General features: G+C 38.7%; 1 protein-coding gene across 1 annotated transcript in view; it reads left to right on the forward strand.

Annotated features, from left to right (window-relative positions):
* gpc3 (glypican 3) overlaps positions 1 to 20232 on the forward strand; it is a 124967-nt gene that overhangs the window by 56116 nt on the left and 48619 nt on the right. The window contains exons 4-5 of the mRNA XM_053506141.1: positions 14842 to 14966; positions 19286 to 19414. Coding sequence (XP_053362116.1) covers positions 14842 to 14966; positions 19286 to 19414 — 254 coding nt within the window. The remainder of the gene's footprint in view (positions 1 to 14841; positions 14967 to 19285; positions 19415 to 20232) is intronic.

A 20232-nucleotide genomic window follows, 5' to 3' on the forward strand; every position in this document is an offset into this window, starting at 1 on the left:
ATTTGTCTATTACTTATATTAAAATCCCTGCTTATCCTCTGCTGTGTGTGTGTGTGTACAAAAGCACTCTGAGAAGTGGCTTCTTGGTCCAGGCTTCAGTTTCTAGAGAGCACTAGATGGAGGCATTTCATACTGTATGTTTCACTTTATTTCAGCTCCATGTTAAAGTGTGAAATGTCAGCAGGAAGCCACTTGCTGCAACAGCATTTTTGATTTCATCTATAAAGTGGTGTGAAACTTGGATGTCAGACTCGAGACTTGAAAGGGCACACACTGCACATTTTCAGGCTTTTTCTGCTTTAAAACACCTGATTCGACACATTAGGTAATTATCAGGACCTACATGAGTTGAAGTGGGAGAGACGAAGCGAGGTTTAGCAACCAAGCAGCAAAGTTTGGATTATTTCCCGCTATAATCAATGCAATCTGATCCAGTCAATAGAGAGGGTAATTAAGTTTGCGATATAAAAAATGAAGTCAACATGGGAATGGTTGGTGTGGTTGGCTTGAATGACATTATTCATCTAATGCTTTATCTTGGTCCTGGTGGATCCTGAGAACCCTGGGCAGAAAGAATAATGGGACACCACACAGATATGTTATACAATTTCTCAATTAAACAGTCTGTAGATGTTCTAAAAGCCTATATCTGTATTCGGATGTAATCAATACAGTCATGTTTGAAAGTTAGTATCCCTCTTATAATTGTATGTGTGTTTTTTTAAATACATTATAACTATCATTTAATTGTATCTAGTCTTAGTATTTGGCAAATACAACCTCAGACGAACAATAACTTTTATCACTGTGCCATAATTTATATTAAAAAAGGCATAAAAAATGGTAAAATATGCTTGACGCGCTGCGATATATGCAAAGTTCGCGAAACGTCACTAAGGTTTTGAAACGGAGGAGGAGCCTGTGCATATGCTTCATTTACCAAATACTGATTTCTTAATGTTATTTAGCCTAAATGAGCATTAACACAAGGCCGTGTGCTTTTCCTCTTCCATGTCACCAGCGATGTCTTCTTTCCACACGCGTTCCACCGGAGAATAACATTACGTCATTAAGCCACGAAGAAGTCACAGTTTTAATGATGTACTGAACACAATGCCTCAGGAAATCCGATCTGTCTGTTTACACGACAATCACATTAGCACATTTCTGATTTATATCTGATTTATTTCCACATATGAAGGAGACCTGAAACCGATCTCAAAATATCGGAATGCATGCGTTTTATTCCTGTTTACATGGACATAGAACATATCCGATATGTGTCACATATGAGCAGAAAAAAAGCGGAATTGGGTCAGATTTACCCGACAGTGTAAACGTAGCTTAGGTCATTCCAAAAACATGCTTATTTCCTTTTTCAGACATTCTGATGTAGATTTACTGGTGTGCTTCAGATCTTTGTCCTGTTGCATGACCCAAGCTTTCAGTCAGGACAGAAGACTTCATACTTAAACACAGGCTGATGATTAGCAGCACCTGGCTACAACCTACCCACTTAAACCCTGTGGAAGCAGTGAGGGGGGTATGTAGTAATGTTGTATTGCCCACTTTTAAAAAATAATAATAATAATTGCGCAGTATTGTTGTTCATCTGATGTTGTATTTGCCTATTATTGAGACCTGCTATGATCAAATTATTTTCATTACACTAATAGGCAAAAGTTTGGACAGACCTTCTGATACCAAGGTCTTTTCTGATTTTTATTACTTTCTACATTTTAAAAACAATGCAGCAATAATCCAGCCGAATTGCAGCTGTTATTGTGAAAAGCAGGATTATGCATTTTCCTGTTTGTACACCAGACTCTGAACATAGGGTGTGACAGAAAAGGAAGTGTCTAGTAGACAGCTGATGAAGTACTGCAGGTTTACTGTGGAAGAAGCAAAATAACTGCAGTTCTGGTTTAATGAGATTGAAAGTAATTTCCCATTTCACAGGACTATTTATTTTAATCACGTTCAGTCCAACGATATTTTATGGCTACTATGAATATGGGAAAGATTGCTTGGTAGTAGAATGTGCTTTAAATGATAAATAAAATTGTTCCATCAATGATTCTACTGACTGGCATCCAGCTAAAATGCATGAGGGCTTTGGAATATAATTGTCCAGTATCCTATGATTTTGCTTAAGTATATGTCTCGTATATGTCATCTCTTGCTTAAAAACTATTTTTGGCTATACCACTTATAGTAATGTAGCCATGTTGTTGGTGGCATGGTGTTTTCATGCAATCCAAGAAATATCCATAGAATATGTTAGTTTTTAAGTACAAAAAAGATACCTAATGCCCAAATAAACTTTGTCACCTTTAGGGATTAGGGAGTAGGCATCAATGTGCCACAGGCTCAGTAGCATTGGCATCACAATAGAGTGCAGTTTCATATTGCAGTGTCCTTGCCCTTGACTGCAATATAGTGCAGATGTGTAACGCAGCCCTACAGTTAAAAGAATCTAAGTGCACGTGTATGTGTGTAACTGTGGTTAGAGAGTTTTGAGTATAAAGATGTGAAGTGTCCCCTATTGATTATGGTGTGTAACCAGAGGAGTGATCCATGATATATATTTAGAAGGTGGAAGACTAAGTGAGCGTGCTCAAGCAGGACGCTGATATTTTTTTCACTGGAAGGCAGTCTGAAGCTGCTCGTCCTAATCAGTCCAAGAAAGAGGGAAAAAAACTCCACACTTTCACCACTTTTAAACGTACCATATTATATCTGAACCCAGATGACATCACCGCTCATCAAATTTGCATTCTTTCTATTATTTTCTTTCTCTCTATTACATCTCTGTGTGTGAGAAAGAGCGAAAGCGGATGCATGATTTATGAAGCACTATTTTTACCAGTTACTAAGGAAGAAGTAGAAAAATAATGATGATGAGTGGACAAGAGAGAGACATGAGAGAGATGTAAGGGAAAGAAGGATTAGGAAGAGTGATTTCAAGAACATGAAAGGTTTGATTTGTGGAGAAGAAGTCTCAGGACAAGAAAATACCCATAGCAAAATTTTGTTGCTCAGAATGGGCTTTTTCTTGTCTCATGAGACTGAATTGAGCTGTCTCATTACAAGCTCGACACTGTCTTTTCTATTTCTCCTAAACCCCACTTAGGAGAAACAAAGAGACATAACTGAGACACAAAGTGGGACATACTTTTGAGATGTACATGAGAAACAGAACTGCATTTGAAGGAGAAACAAATAAGCCATATATAAGACCATAATGAGATTAAAGTCTGATATAATTTAGATGCATAAAACACAAATAAGAAATATTATAGTTTTATTAAACAAAAAAATCCTCAATTAACTGCATACAGAGTAATACATTTACAATTCACACAATATAACAGACACCAGCAAAATCTGGCAAATCAAGACACTAAATGATAAAAAATGTCACCCAACCTGACAAAGATATTAAATGTCACTGCTTAATTTAAAGTATGATTTATACAGGAGTTAAACAGAAGTTAAGGCCACAGCATTGTGACAATCTTCCAGTGAAAAGAATCAGTCAGAAAGATAATGAAAAAAAAAAATAAAATTGGTTGCTTGCTGTATGTAAGGGCTATAAGAAAGGGCAAATGCCAGGAAAAGTTCTCTCATCAGCTACATCAGTCTTCTCTTGTGGTGGATGTCCAACAAGTTTATCCAAAGTCTGCAACTCCTGGAGTTGCTTAGTATCTAATGGAACAAAATATATACAGTGAAACCTCGGATTGCGAGTAACGCGGTTTGCGAGTGTTCCACAAGACGAGCGAAGATTTTAAATAAAGTTTGACTTGGAAAACGAACAAGTCTTATTTTTTACGAGTAACGAGTACCATGCATCACTTATGCGCTTCTTGTTTTGACGCTGAGCATCACGTGATCACAACTGAGCCAACAGTTATTCTCTTTCTTGTGCTGCGGAATTGTGGGTAATCGTCTCCCTTGCTGGGTTTTAGTGCGCGTCTCTTACTGGTATAATCATCATCCGTGCACGCATGTACTGTTTACTATAACACTGTGACCAAGTGTGTGTGGTTGAACATATTTTATTTTGTGTCTGTATGCGTGTGTGTACAGCGCACGAGTAAAGCAAAAGTCTCATTAGAGAAGTTAAAGATCCACTTTCACTTTCACAAGGCTTAGCCTGCTTGTTGTGTCTGTGTGTGAGCGCGTCATTGGACACCGTGCCCCCCATCAGCCGCCACCCCCCCCCCACACACACACACACACACAATCCTCCTACTTTTGCCTTCATAGACACACACCCTCTTTCTCTCTGCTCTACACAGAAACACTGCTCTGTCGCGATTCTTTTCAAAGGTAAAGTGCAGGTTAATTTGTTTTATTTTTACTGTACAGCGGTGATTCCTTTAGTGTGCGCTCAATTGTGTGTCATTAGAGAGATTTCTTGTTTATTTTTTTGATAAAACAGTGTTTGCGTTGTGTGCGCGCTTGTGTATGAAAAGAGTGAAGGAAGGGTAACTGTAAAATGAGAAGGGAGAGAAGGGAGCTTACTTCTAGTACTAGATTCACACACACATCCACAGTGCCTGCGTGCACAAACGGAAACACTTATCTGTCGGGATTTTTTTAAACTTTTTTTAAAGGTAAAGTGCAGGTTAATTGGTTCAAACAAAATTGAGCTCAGGCGCATTCTGTTTCCCCTGATCATCCTTGAGAAGTTTCTACAGCTTAATTGGAGTCCACTTGTGGTAAATTCAGTTGCATGAAGTCAAAGGAATTGTCTGTAGACCTTAGAGACAGGATTCTCTCGAGGCACAAATCTGGGGAAGGTTACAGAAAATTGTCTGCTGCTTTGAAGGTCCCAAGCACAGTGGCCTCCATCATTTATAAGTGGAAGAAGTTCAAAACCACCAAGACTTTTCCTAGAGCTGGCCGGCCATCTAAACTGAGAGATCGTGGGAGAAGAGCCTTAGTCAGAGAGGTGACCAAGAACCCGATGGTCATTCTGTCTGAGCTCCAGAGGTCCTCTGTGGATCCACCAGTCAGACCTATATGGTAGAGTCGCCAGACAGAAGCCACTCCTTAGTAAAAGGCACATGGCACCCCACCTGGAGTTTGCCAAAAGGCACCTGAAGAACTCTAAGACCATGAGAAACAAAATTCTCAGGTCTGTTGAGACTCTCTGGCCACTCTACCATATAGGTATATACCTATGTATACCAAAGACGGATAATTTCTGTCTAGAAGACAAAGAAGATTTTCTATTATTCATTTCTCAGTGGTCCAATTTCATTTAGTTCTTCTGCACCATAAGAAAAAAAGTTTTAACGTGGGCATAAGGGGAACACTTTGTTAGCTGCATCAATAATTTCCATAAAGCATTTCCATGAGGTCATTAATAACTTATTTTGAAGGCGAAATTTTATGCTGCATTCAATAATTTATGCATGAACAAGGACTTTTTTTTCTGTTTTTATTTTTTACCCTGATTTAAATTCACTGCATCTGTAGTGTCAGTGTGATTGCATCACCTGTAACATTTGTAACAAACACATATACAGTACACACACACGGTATTTGTATACACCTGTTTAAAATTTCTATACACCTGCTCTTATGCAGTCACCAAATCTTTTGCCAGCAGCACAGTACATAAAATCATGAAGATACAGGTGAAGAGATTTAATTAATGTTCACATCAAACATCAGAATGGGTAAAAAATGGGTAAAAATAATGGAAGGAATCTTGACTGAAAAGAAGGTTTGCAGGTCCCTGAAACACCCTTCTAATGAAACGTTAGAGGAAAGTGACCAGTTAGTGTATGAGTTTAATAATGTCTGCAAGTTTTCTTTAATTTCTATTATGTCTTCTTTACACTATAAGAGCAGGTTTCAGGTAAGAAGAAGAGTCTAAGGCTATCATGGGCACACACTCTCACAATTCACAAAGCTTCTTAGAGTTCGCTCAGAGAGCTCCTGTCATAGCTTAAACACTCCTAGCTGGGAGTCCTAGACTAAAAGTGATTTAGGAAACTTCTCAGAGCAACTATCTTAGTTAGAAGGTATGGTTGACCCCGTTGCTAGGGATGATGCAGCAATTCAAGGACTGTGATTGGTTGATAAAAAAAAAAACCTCTGACCTCTGCAAAGGTTTGAAATGTGCTCTTTGTAAAAATAGAACAGACAGTGAAATCATAATGTTTGTATATGAAGAAATTGTATAATCATAACTATAGGCTACTTTATGCAAAGTTTCTGTTATATGCTAAATATCTTAAAGTTAATTAAAACAGCCAAATGTTGAAAATTCGTCTACTTTTGAAGCAACCAATTTCCAGACAGTAGTTAAGTTCTTACATTTATTTACCATACTGATTTTATTACTTGTCATCCATTTCAGATTGATGGGAGCAAATTGGCTCGGCTTTTTACCAATTTACATGATTGTAGGACAGTTTATTTAAGTTGCATGTTTGGATGGTATGTAGCCAACAATCTTCTGGAAGGAAGTAAAACAACAAGAAAATGAAATTGGACAAAAGAGCAGTGTTTACTTTTAGCTTTATGTTCAGTGTTTGGAGAATATTTCTTCTTTCTGCTATGTTGTCCTCTACTATAGAAACTTTTAAGCCTCTTAAAAGTCCTCCTCTCTACTTTTACCTTAGGAGCAGTTTTTAGGGCTAAGATGTTACGTGAATCATTTTTACCTTTACTAAGATTTAATCCTAAATTTAAGGGGAAATTCTAAGAAAATGTCATAATTCTAAGATTTTTTTTAGAATTTCATCACTAGGACCAACTTTTAGGCTTAAGAAGCTTTGTGAATATGGGCCCTAATTTTTAATGAAGTTCTTGACCTTTATGTGCTTGATTTTATGGATTGAGCTGCTGCTGTGACTGGCTGATTGGCTAACTGTATATAGATATATATCTTAGACTGTCTACCAGATGCCTAAATGTAAATGTTTTTAATTTATATATGCATCTGTAGTAAGTGGCACAGCATCTGGAGCTCAGGATCTCAGGAGCGCAAGCCATGAATACACCCTGGATGGCATCCCAATTCATTGCAGGGCACCACACACACACACACACACACACACACACACACACTCTTTCTCTCTCTCTTTCCTAATTATTAAAAAAATATATACATACGTTAAATATTGTGTATGGGTGCATGTATGAATGTGTGTATGTTGTGTGTATGTGTGTATATTTTTATGTGTGTATATGTTTTTTTCTCTCTCTCTCTCTCTCTCACACACACACACACACACACACACACACACACACACACACACACACATACACACACATATACATACATACATTCATACACTTATTCACACCCAGGAGCACTTACTCATATCTAATCTGCTTACTAGCATGTTTTTGAGAGGTGAGAGGAACCTTGAGAACCCAGAGGAGACCCAAGGGGACATGGGGAAACAATCCTCAATGTGCTCTATTATAAGGCTGCTCCCTTACACTGTCATTGTGTTATTAAATTGTGGAGATACTTTCAATTCAATTCAATTTTATTTGTATAGCACTTTTAACAATGGACATTGTTGCAAAGCAGCTTTACACAATCAAAAGAATTTTTTAAGTTTGTATAAGATGTGAACGTGTATGAATCAAAATGATAAGATTGTCCCTAATGAGCAACCCGAGGATGACAGCGACAGTGACAAGGAAAAACTCCCTGAGATGGTAATAGGAAGAAACCTTGAAAGAAACCAGACTCAACAGGGAACCCATCCTCATTTGGGTGAAACGGATAGCGTGAGACTGAAAGTTCAGTATAACAGGAGATTTGTTTAAGTTTAAATTGAGTCCAGTTTGTTATTGGAGGCTCAGGTAGACTGTAGGAAACTCCAGTCCTGAACTATTGAGCGACTGAAGTCACAAGTCCTGTGGACCGTCTTCGTGAAGAACTAGAATCGTCCCTAGTCACCACACACATCCCAGGCAGAGGCATCCATGCGACTAACTATGACAGCATAACTAAAAGGGAGAGCCAGAATGAAACACAGACATGAGGGCTTCCTGAGATGTAAAGCGACCAATGACTTCACCGTCAACAAACCTGAGTGATCAATGAGAGTGGGGAAGACAGCATCTAAACATACCAGTTCACTGTAATACTCGTTTAGTGACAAAATATTCCTTAACTTGGCAATATATCTGAGGTGAAAGAATGCTATCCTTGTAATAATATCTACATGAGCTTCAAATGAAAGGCTGGGATCACACCGAGGTCCTTCACTGTTTCACTTGATATACCAGAAAGGTCATTTAAAGTTACAGTGTGATCAATACTAAATACAAAATTAATCAGGATTAAGTAGAAGGAAGTTAATTAACATCCAATCTCTTACATCCTGCACACATTGATCAACTTTAGTAAGCTGGTTTTTCTCATCTGGTTTTGCCGAGACGTATAACTGTGTGTCGTCAGCATAACAATGAAAACTAATACCATGCTTTTAAATTATGTTGCCCAGAGGAAGCGTGTAAAGTAAAAAAGCAGTGGGCCTAAAACTGAACCCTGTGGAACACCAAACTGTTTAGAACAGTTTAGAACATGCAGAATAATCACCATGTAAATTTACAAACTGATAACGATCAGTCAAATTTGATCTAAGCCACGAGAGGGCCGCTCTCTTAATTCCCACTACATTTTCTAATCTGTGAAGAAGAATACTATGATCTGTAGTATCAAAAGCTGCACTGAGGTAGAGTAACACAAGTAAAGTGACGCAACCCTGATCCGAGGTCATTTACTACTTTAACAAGTGCTGTCTCTGTGCTGTGATGAGGCCTAAATCCTGACTGATACAGTTCATGTATGCAATTCCTGTGTAGAAATGAAGATAATTGCTGTGCTATCTTTACCAGAATCTTAGAGATAAAGGTTTGATATCGGCCTGTAATGGGACAGCTGACAAGGGTCAAGGTCAGGCTTCTTAATTAGCGGTTTAATAACTGCTAATTTAAAGGATTTGGGAACATACCCACTGCTAAGTAAAAAGTTAATTTAGTTAGTTCTGTTATTGCTGGTACTATCTGCTTGAGAAAATGTGTTGGTATAGGATCTAATACACAGGTTGACGTAAAGTATTCTAGGTTCTGATGTGGTGTGATTAGTTTATCATCTGTATAACCTAAATTGTCTGGTTTCAAAGCCTCAATTTTATGCCTAATATTTACAAATTTGTTATTGAAAAAGTTTATGAAGTTCTCACTACTGTATGTTTTTGTTGTGGAGATTTCTGCAGTGGTCTTGTTTCTAGTTAATTTAGCTACGGTATTAAATAAAAATCTAGGATTATTTTTGTTATTTTCAATATGAGTGGAAATACTTTAAACCTGATGACTGTATTATTTTGTTGATTCAGAGAAACAAATCTAAATGGTATTTCTACAGCTACATTAGGAAAAGATTAAGTTAACCTATGACTTGGAGTTGTAAAACAAATATCCATCATGCACAATATACATTACAACGTGTGTTTAAGAGTGTGTATAATCTTTACAGGATTCTTTTAACGGCCGTCCTCACTATCCTACTTTCCTCCCCTCTCCATGTTTGTGGAATACAGATACAAGATAGCTGGTAGATAGATTTCAGAAGCCTCATTGAAACGGCTTTTATCTCCTTGGCGGGCTTATTCAGTAGCAAGGCTACCGCTTCTCCATGTTACTAATACTCTTTTAATGAGAGAAACAATCTCACCCACACTTTCCCCTGTGCCACAGGTCCCCCGAGTCCCACACGTGCAGCCGCCAGACTCGGAGGAAAAGCACAAGCCCCACATTAATCAAGGCCAGGGGTGGGAAGGGCCTCTCTACACACACAAAATTACACTGGAAGAGGCTGGCCACTAATGATTTCCCCAGAGCAAGCAAGAGGGAGAGCATTAGAAGTAGAGAGTGTGCCGTGGCTGTGAATTAGTGTGGGTGTGTGTCTGTGTTTGGGAGAGTGGTGCAAGTGTGTGCGGAGCATGAGTGTTGCAGAGAGAATCTGGACTTGCACAAGTATACAGCCTATTGCATCATGATTCAATATAAATCTAAATTGAAATTGTGTTATGAATAGTGTGATCAGCTTCTCCCGCTCTTCCTGTCTCTAAATGCACTCCAGCAAGATTTTGGTCCCCTGTGGGTTTGTCTTGTAGAAAGAGTTTATATTGATCTTCATTGATGGTAAAATCACTGAGCCTAAAAAGGTGTGTGTGCGTTAGTCCCTGTGTATTGGGCTGTAGGCACCCCTGTGTAGATGTAATAAATATTCTAGTACATAGTTCTGTAATATAATCCGTTATTATATTATATGACATAATATTACCGCAGCACTGATACTGTATGTCCTACAATATAACTGGACAGAAGGCATTAATTAATTTTTTTTTTGTATCCTGAGCAATGATAGCTGTCCTAACTGCAGATTAATGTTATCATTATAATACAAGCCAATTTCTGGGATTTCTGATTGTCCAGAATAACAGAATATAGTTATGAGAGGGGAAAGTATATATTCCCTTTATTTATGTTTTTGTACCGTTCAGATATTTCTCATCACTGTACTGTGCTTGAGGTCTTCTGTAAATGTCAATAGGTTTTATGCCTTCATTTATGAGAAATTTCATATAGTTCAGAGTAAATTGAACTTCCCTCGTATGTGATGTCTACGGTGGACGCTCCATGCAGAATGGCCTTGCTCTTAGAATTTCTTACTCCAAGAAATTGTTGGGATCTGTGAGCAGAACATGGCAGATAGCCCTTTCCTCCATATGTGTTACACTGTCTTTAGAGGCAACAGATGCAGAGGTTTAAGAAAAAGCATTTATTTGCCCCAACTTCCCCTGTTTGTTGTTGTTGTTGTTGTTGTTGTATGAGAGTAGGTAGTTAAGAGAATTGCCAAGATTAACTTGGGGTGAAATTGTGGGGTGGGAGCATGAGTTATTTGTTTACCGTTTTTAGAAGAAGTCTCCAGTGTCAGCAATTTGTAACCGTAAGCGGTAAAACTGTATCTTTTATTTTTTTTATGTGGGAAAGTCTTTGCACAGGGCTTTGCACTTTTTTTATATGACAAAATATGTTATCAATAGAAAGAGAGAGAGAGATAAAAAGAAAAAAAACATTGGCTAGGAAGTGATTGTTTAGAGCTGTTGTAAGCGTCAACAGAAACAAGCCTGTCTCAAAGATAAATCATTTAATATAATGTTTATTTCATTAAAATAAATGGTTACAGTAATGGTTAATAATTTTTTGCTATTTTGAGATCTGAGATGGAATGCTGTACATCATCTTTGTTAAGTATTTTCCTATACTCCTAAAGTGCTTTATTCCTTGCTTGATTTGCTATAATTCCTATTGGCTATACTACTGGATGCCACATACATGCTAAGATGTACAGTACGGTGTGATTTATTACCAATCATTAACAATATATAATATATATATAATAATATTGTTTAAAAAATATGAGAAAATTCAGGACAACAAGACAAACATTTAACAAAATTTAACGCAAACACTAATAACTCCAGAAAGTGTAGGATGCTTATGCTTGGAATGATAGATGGCAAGAACAAGAGAGAGATCGCACTAAGAGAATGGTTAGATAATGGAAAGGCATGATGAGGATCAGATTCCTTGCAAGAACTGACCAATAGGTAGAAGAGAAAAACAGCTGAAGAGACATAGTGAGACATTTGATGGTTCTTGATAATGATGATGATGATGAAACACAAACAACAATATGTGATTTAAAGTAATTCTAGTGCATTTCATAGCTTAGATACATGACATCATGCAACATGTTCTGTGCTCAGAAAGGTACATAAAACCAATTTTCTTAAGAAATGTATTTGTAAGGGTAGCTGAAAGGCATCTCTGTGAATGTAACCTTTTTGTTTATTGCCAGTTGAAGTCACCTTGGTGTAGTGGTTTTCATCTTCTCCCTGTGCTTGGTGGGTTTCCTCCGGGATCTCCGGTTTCCTCCCACAGTCCAAAGACATGTAGGTTAGGCTGATTGGCATTCTCAAATTGCCTGTAGTGTGTGTATGAGTGTGTGAGTGTATGTGTGTGTGCCTTGTGATGGATTGGCACCCTGTCCAGGGTGTACCCTGCCTCGTGGCCTGATTCTCCTGGGATACGCGACCCTGAATACAGGAAAAAGAGTGAGAGTGAAGTCACCTTATCCAAATATGCTTAAACTTAGTTTTTCATAATACTTGACGAATAATCCTAGTAAACAGTCCCTGTCTTGGGTCAATTAGGATCACTATTTTTGATTAAATACGTGAAGATTAATTTAAGCTTTTATTACTTTCATCAAACTCCCAGTGGGTCAAAAGTTTAATTTGTTTATCTTTGGTATAACCTTTCAGGTAGCCTTCTACAAACTTCTCACAATAAGTTGCTGGAATTCACGCCCTTTCCTCCTGACAGAACTGGTGTAACTAAGAGGTTTGTAGGCCTCTTTACTCCCACATGTTTTTTTTTTTTTTTTTTTGCTCATTTTGGAAGTTTGCTTGAGGTCATTGTCCATTTGGAAGACCCATTTTCCACCAAGCTTTAATTTCCTAGCTGATGTATTGAGATGTTGCTTCAATATATCCACATTATCTTCCTTTCTCATGATGCCATTGTGAAATGCACCAATCCTTCCTACAGAAAAACACCCCCACCACATGATGATTGCACCCCAGTGCCTCACGATTTAGATGGTGTTCTTCAGCTTCTCCCCCTTTTTCCTCCAGGCATAACAAAAGTCATTATGGCCAACAGTTCAATTTTTGTTCCATCAGTCCAGAGACTATTGCTCCAAAAATTAAGATCTTGTCCCTGTGTGTTGCGGCAAACCATAGCCTGGCTTCTTTTTTGTTAGTTTTGAAGCAGTTGCTTCTTCTTTGATTGAACCTTTCAGGTTACGTCTGTACTGGTCTCGTTTTTTTGGAGATATACATACGCTAACATTACAAGGTCCTTTGCTGTTGTTCTCAGATTGATTTGTGATTTTTGTACCAAATCTCTAGGAGATGGAACATACTGTATCTCCTTTCTAAATGGCATGATGGCTGCGTGGTCTCGTGGTGTTTAGAGCTATGTAATATTGTATTTACTGATGAACATGGTACCTTCAGCCATTTGAAAATTGTTCACAAGTTATGAACAATTTCCAAATGGATTGTTTAAAATCTGTTTTAACTTGTACTTAAGTTTATGTAAACTTTCCACTTCAACTGTAAAATTCGGTCAATTCAAAATTAAGTGTATTAGGTTAGGATGGAAGAAACATGACAAATTGAAGTACTGTAAATAGCTGTTTTTTACAGGACTTTATGCAACGCTTTCATGACAGCTCTTTTGAAAGTTTTTTTTTCTATACAGACATAATAACACAACTATGCTGTAAATACATAACCACAAACTAAATGTAGAATTGAAAGACATAACTGCTGTCCAGTTACATATTGACGAAATACAGCAAATTTGATTTAGAACTCTATTATATCTGAGTTCTGGGAAGCACTTTCTGTTTTTTTTCTGGTAGTAAAGAAATGCGTTGAAATAGTTCACACATATGTGGCTTGGTGGTTAAGTGGTTAGCACTGTCACCTTACACTTCCAGATTCTGGGTTCAATTCCCGCAATGGGTCTGTATGCATGGAGTTTGCATGTTTCCCCGTGGGTTCTGCCAGGTTCTCCGGTGTCCTCCCACAGTCTAAAGACATGCAGATTAGGCTAATTATCGTTTCCAAATTGACCGTAGTGTGTGCATGTGAATGCTGACTGGAGATCTTACCACGGTTGTACAAATGTGAGTAAATAAAATGGTCACCAATGGCCTCCACAATCCCTAGTTGAACTATGGAGATTCCTGAATGGATGGATAGAGTTCACACATACAGTATGCTACAGATGTGGCAGACAAAGGTTAGGTTGGATTGTGCTGTGTGTGTTTGTGATCTTTATTTTTACACATTGCTATTTTCACAATTGCTATGCTAATATAGACGTGTGTGAGTCTATGTCTTTTTCACCCCCCACCTTTTGATAAAGATATCTATACAATGCTTGGTCCCATTGGTATTCTACAGCTGGTGCACTGCACATCTTCACTTATAGCCAGCCGGGCACAATTAGCCGCTAACATTACACTGCAGAATTCAGTCCAGAATTAAGAATTAAGTTCCCGACCCCCCTGGGAAATTAATCCAAAGCAATTCATTAAAGCACGAGCTAAACAGTAACATGCATTTGCATTTTTATTGCACCTGAATACAATAGACACTTTCTATTATCATCCCGGCACAGAGAAGAGCCTCTGTGTTTAATATGATGATGTTGTTCCATATAAAAACAATAGCGTTTATCAGAGAGAACAAGAGGCTGCGCACGGATGATGATTAGGGGAAAGAACAAGGTGCAAGTGGCTGACTAGCTTGACAGCGTTGTAGCTTTGTTATGTAAATCCTATTGTCATAAGTCGCCCAAATAAACAAACTGGAGAAGGAGGCTGTGCGGCAAGCCAAGTGATTAGCTGAATAAGGGGAAAAAAGTTTCAGGGCGTTCTGGCTCATTAATGTCTTCCCTCTTGCCCTGCATTCCAGAGTTGTTTGCACCAAGCACTTGTACACTCGGAAGGCCCTTAAGATGCCAGCGGGAATTCCCCCAAGGGAAACTGCAAGTTGACAGGGGCAATTTAAAAGGTTTTTTCGAGAGCCTCGTCTCGGAATGAAATGCTTAGGCACTGTTTAAAGCTGCACAAAAACAATGTATTAAATAGCACAGTGTGTCACCACAGGTTTAGTCATTTGGTCATGTAATCTTGATCATGTTTTTCAGGTGAGCAGCATGTGTTCTCACACACCCCAGCGCAAGGCTCGTGCAGTGATATCACCGGTGAAGCAGGCGCTAGTCATTCAGCCCGTCAACTTTGATCCAGACGAGACTCTCTCTGGACAGCGCAGGTAATGGATGAACGAATATGTGTGTGTGTGTGTGTGTGTGTGTGTGTGTGTGTGTGTGTGTGTGTTTAATACAAAAGTAGCCAAGTGTTTGATACAGTAGTGCGGAGGTGTTGTCCTGCACCCGAGCCGTAACACTGCAGAGTTTTGTGTTCTAACCATATTAAAGTATTAAACCATATCATAGTATTTTCCAACTGCAGAATTGTTGAAGATCATGAGAAACAGTACATGCAATACAAAAACGTCATCATCAGCCTGCTCCTACAGGTTAGGTTAATTTCGGATATAGCCGACAGTGCCTTATCATAGTAAAGGTGTATCGTCCGTTTGTAAATCAATTAACTGCGTATCTATCAGTCGTGCTCTAAGGTTTAGAACTTACAGTAATAGCAGCCAAAACCAGACAAAGTGAATGACACACACAGCATGTGCATCTTATAATATGTCTCTAGTACACAAGTTTTGTAACATTGTTCTGCTTACACTACAGTTTCGTCCTGTCAAGTCTTTGGTACATCCAAATCACATAATGTTTTTTGGCAGTGGCAAAATGTAAATGTCAAATGTCATTTTCTTGGCTTCAACATTATCCAAAAACTTTCTGAACACATTTAAACCACTCACAGCAGCTACTGTGCAGCACAAGAAATATCTTTCCTTCACTGATGACGTGTCAGAAAGGCGTGATGTGATTGGCTTGCCACAATCTGGCAGTTACGTTCCATGCTCAGCTCAGAACAGCACTGTTACAATGGATATGGTGTTTTAATGAATATTATGAATAATTTGTTAATACATGTTGATTTATGTCTTCATATTAATGGTAAAATGTGTTTGGTTTTTATTTAATACTAATCAGATAATGTTGTAACTCTGAGAAACCAAACATGCTTGCACATGTGTAAGGTCAGACAATGACGTTGGACGAGAAGGCCTGGCTTGTGGTCTTCGCTCTAATTCATCTCAAAGGTGTTTTATTGAGGTCAGGACTGTCAAGTTCTAATTAAGTGCTTTGTGCATTGTGTAAATTAGTTATTCTTTTTTGTTACATAAAACATTATGCTTATAAAACATGTTTTTTTTGTTTTATTTTTATTATTTAACACCAACCGGCCGTTTGTGTAAAAGTAATGGTTCCCTTAGTTTCTCAATCATCCAATTAAAGGAGGAGTGAGAGACATGGGAGAAAGGTTGTTGATATTTAAACCCATCGGTATAACAGACTCCTTCCTGCATCCATTGCTCTGTCAGAACGTCTGGCCCACAAATATATGGCCCGGGTTAGCTGACCAATATAAGTATAAAATGTCACCGAGCACGAATGCACCCTTTTTCTGATTGGCTAGAGCAGTGTTGCGTAGAGCAGTTAGTGCCACTTTTTGATTTTTCCATTTATAGACTCAGGTCCAAGCTTGAATTCTTTTTCAGCATACACACACACACACACACACAGAATGAAAATCTCTCGGTAAATAAGGAGGCATATTTACTAAAGTTGATGGAAGTGTATTGACCAACTGTAAATGATAATTGGGTTCAATTAGGCTAGACAGACCCAGATGATTTCCGCTCTATTAAATTACATCATTGCATAAATAGAACATTTCCACATATATACAGTATAGTGTGCTGAGAGCTCTCAAAAAGCTAAAATTCTGGAAAAGATAGGAAATAAAGATATTTTAAAAATATCAGTTTAAAAGGAGGTAAAAAGCCAGTTCTAGAGAAATTGACAGTTAAATGAGAGCGAGTATTCAGTGTGAGACATTATGAGTGAGAGGAAACTTAATTCACAGTAGTGAATCTTTTCAGACATGGCAGACTTCCTAAGAATGCAGCGCTCATGGTTCCACATTTAGAAAGAGACTGGGGAAGGTTGTTATCTGTGGAGGAGTTGGAAGGCTAAAACTTCTGCTGACCAAAATAAACAATGGCATGTCTCATGTTTTCCCCGCGAGGACCATAATGGGCCCAAAACCCACTGAATCTGTCATGAAGTTAACCCATCATTCCACTATATAAAAAAAACATCATGTCAACAGCATTGTGGGTGATAGTTTGATGTGTGGGTAAGTTTCATGCTTCAGGGTCTGTCTATAATTGATGGAAACATACATTCTGCTTTCTACCTGAAAAATCCTGAAGGAGTACGTCCATTCATCAGGCTGTGACGTGACGCTCGAGCAAAGCTGAATTATGCGGCAAGACCGCAATCTGAAAAAAGTTAGGGTTTGAAATAGGTTTGGCCTTGACCTGATTTAAACTCCACTGAGATGCAGTGGCAGGACCTTAAACAGGCGCTTCGTGCCCAAAGCCTCCCAGTGTGGCTGAAATAAAGCAACTCTGCAAAGAAGAATTGGCCAGAATTCCACATTGATTGACAAAGACAGATCTCTAGTTATCTAAAGCATTCCGTTGCAGTTGTTTTGTCCTTTAATAAATGATCAACATTTTCTAGACTCTGTATCTCCCACGACCCTGTCCAAGATAAAACATTTACCGAAAGTGCATGAGTGCCTGACTGACTGAGTGAGCAAAGCAGTTGAGAGCCAAATATTTCATTTGATTACAGTACTTTTAAAAAACGTCTTTGCTTTCTACAATTACTTTGTGTGTCTCATGTGAAGTACAAAACGTTAAAACGCCTAGGCTAGTTGCCATCAAATATATTTGGGATATTATGAATTAATTAAAAGATGATATTAAAGTTAATGTGCAGGAAATTAGATTATTGATTTAAGCATAATTTGTAATAAAAAGTCACAAGACTTAAGTAAAGTAAAGCTTCTGGATATCCAACAGAATGCTTTGTCGAAAGATGTGTAAAATAGAAGATTTCCTGGACTTGGCTATACTGTGCACAGTCTGACTTCTTCAGATAGCTGTAGTACATTACCATGTTGAATGACTTATTGCTCCACTTTGGAAAGAAAAAAAAAAAGAAGCAAAAATGACAGGAAATCAATAGTGTATCTAATGGCTGAATAATGATTGGAGCTACTCACGGTGCATTTGTGTCTTATCTACAACTCAAACAATCCACTGGTGTCTCGTACAGCGGCAGTCTCGAGAGCTGGCTGGCGTGCTGTAATAGATAGCTCTCCAGCACAGCACTCCACACACACTTTCAGTGTGCTCTCAGCAAGTATAATGTTTAGGGCTGTCCTCTGATTCTGCCCTTAACCTTCACCTGGCTGTCCAGAGGCCTTGTGTTCAGCTCTGACTCGAGTCACCTCTTAATGATGGCTTTAGCAATGCTGGCCTGTGTGGGAGTGTGTGTGTGTCTCTGTGTGTCTGTGTGTGTGGGAGTGTTTGTGTATGTGTGTGTGTGTGTGTGTGTGTCTGTGTGTGGGAGTGTGTGTATGTGTATGTGTTTGTATGAGTCTGAGTGTGTCTGTGTGTTTGTGTATGTGGGAGTGTGTGTGTGTGTATATGTGTGTAATAATGTGTGTATGTGTCTGTGTGTGTGTGTGTGTGTGTGGTAGTGTGTGTATATGTGTGCCATAGAGCGTGTATGTGTCTAAGTGTGTATGCGTGTGTATGCGTGTGTGGGAGTGTGTGTGTAGTCCTGTGTTACTGTGTACTTCTGTATGAGACGAATATGACCAAAAATACATCTAAATTCCAACACTAAAAGGCAAGTTTTTATGCGTATGTGTAATGCATAATATTGATACATAAAATACTTGATAAACAGATAGATAGATAGATAGATAGATCGATAGATAGATAGATACTTATTGATCCTGAATTAAACTTCAAACTTCTAATTTCTATTAAATGAAAACATTTGACATTTTATTTTGTTTACAGATAAAATGAAATAGTTATTCTTTATGTATTTCAGTAATGTATTTTCAGCAATGCTATTTGATCTTTACAGGTGTGTGCAGGTCAGAATGTACTGTCTGTGTGTGTGTGTGTGTGTGTGTGTGTCTGTGTGTGTGTGTCTGTGTGTGTGTGTGTGTGTGAGGTGATGCTGACGGAGAGCGGCTCATTAACACTGGCTTTGTCTCCTGCCGTGACAGTGACATTGAGCTGCCTTCTGCCTTTTCCATCTTGCGAGCTTCCTCCCTCCTGCTCACTGATGAACAGATGAGTGCATGTGAACCAGCGCAGCAGGCTGTGAAGTCTGATCCTCAGTGTCCATTTACTATCAAAACACTGCAAATTAACTTATTTTTACACCCCGAGCACGAGGAAATGGAGGGGATCCGATTTCCCCATCTCCCCTCCCCCTTCATTTCAACTAATCCACATTTTTTTTTTCAAAGATGACCCATTTCATACACTCTGCTCTTTTTTCTATGTATTTATAGAGAGTTCATTCAGAGTCTGAGGGGCTTCAGTTTCTTCTATGGCAATCTTGGGGAGACGCTGTGCAGCCGAGAGCCAGCGGCACTCCCCAACGGCTCCCTCTGCTGGAATGGGCAGGAGATGACAGACAAGTGAGTAAACAACAGCAGTGCCACAATACACATGGACTCTATTGTATATGAATGCCCTATTCATTTTAGTATACGTTTTCATGCATCATTTCTCTCGTGTAGCACTATGAACTATAGAGCAGAATGTTATGCATTTATCTTCCCACATTCCTTCCTAGGATATTGGCATTTCATAATCTCCCCAGGAAACATATTATATGCTGCCGTTTGTAATGTAATGCTGAGGAATATTTTGTATGGGAGGCAATTGACTTTAGTTGTGTGGTGTGCCTGAGGCAGAGAGCGCGGAGGTAGGTGAACTGAAGGTTGTGTTTGTCGAGAAGTGATGAGCTCTGCACACTCCATCCCTCGCTTGACAGGCGTTGGGGTGTAAATCTTGACTCAGGCTGCGTGAAGGGTTATTAATGTCGTCGAAGCTGTTGCTTCTCTCCGCTTGCTTAATTGCTCCTTCGAACGCGTTCACCGCCTCTGTGTGGCTCTCCGCTCACCCAGTGGAACCCAATTTGGAGTTTGCTGTATTTCACTTCGCCTTGTGCCTCAGCACCTCCACCTTTCAGAACCTTCTCTCACTTTTGATCTGAGCCTGGATAACACAGGCATGAAAGGCAATGCAGTCTAGCATCATGTAAAACTCTATCTGTAATGAGTGCAAATGACATCGCACTCAATAGCATTAGGTCATTATAATTTTATAATTATAACAATTAGTTTAGTATATATTTATTTCTCCGTGTCTATCTACATCACCGCGACTGGGTTCATGCGGATGTCATGCTGCTGTACCCGTGATGGACGTAGTATATATATATATATATATA

Source organism: Clarias gariepinus, chromosome 10 (genome assembly GCF_024256425.1).
Source record: "Clarias gariepinus isolate MV-2021 ecotype Netherlands chromosome 10, CGAR_prim_01v2, whole genome shotgun sequence".
In the NCBI taxonomy this organism is placed as follows: domain Eukaryota; kingdom Metazoa; phylum Chordata; class Actinopteri; order Siluriformes; family Clariidae; genus Clarias; species Clarias gariepinus.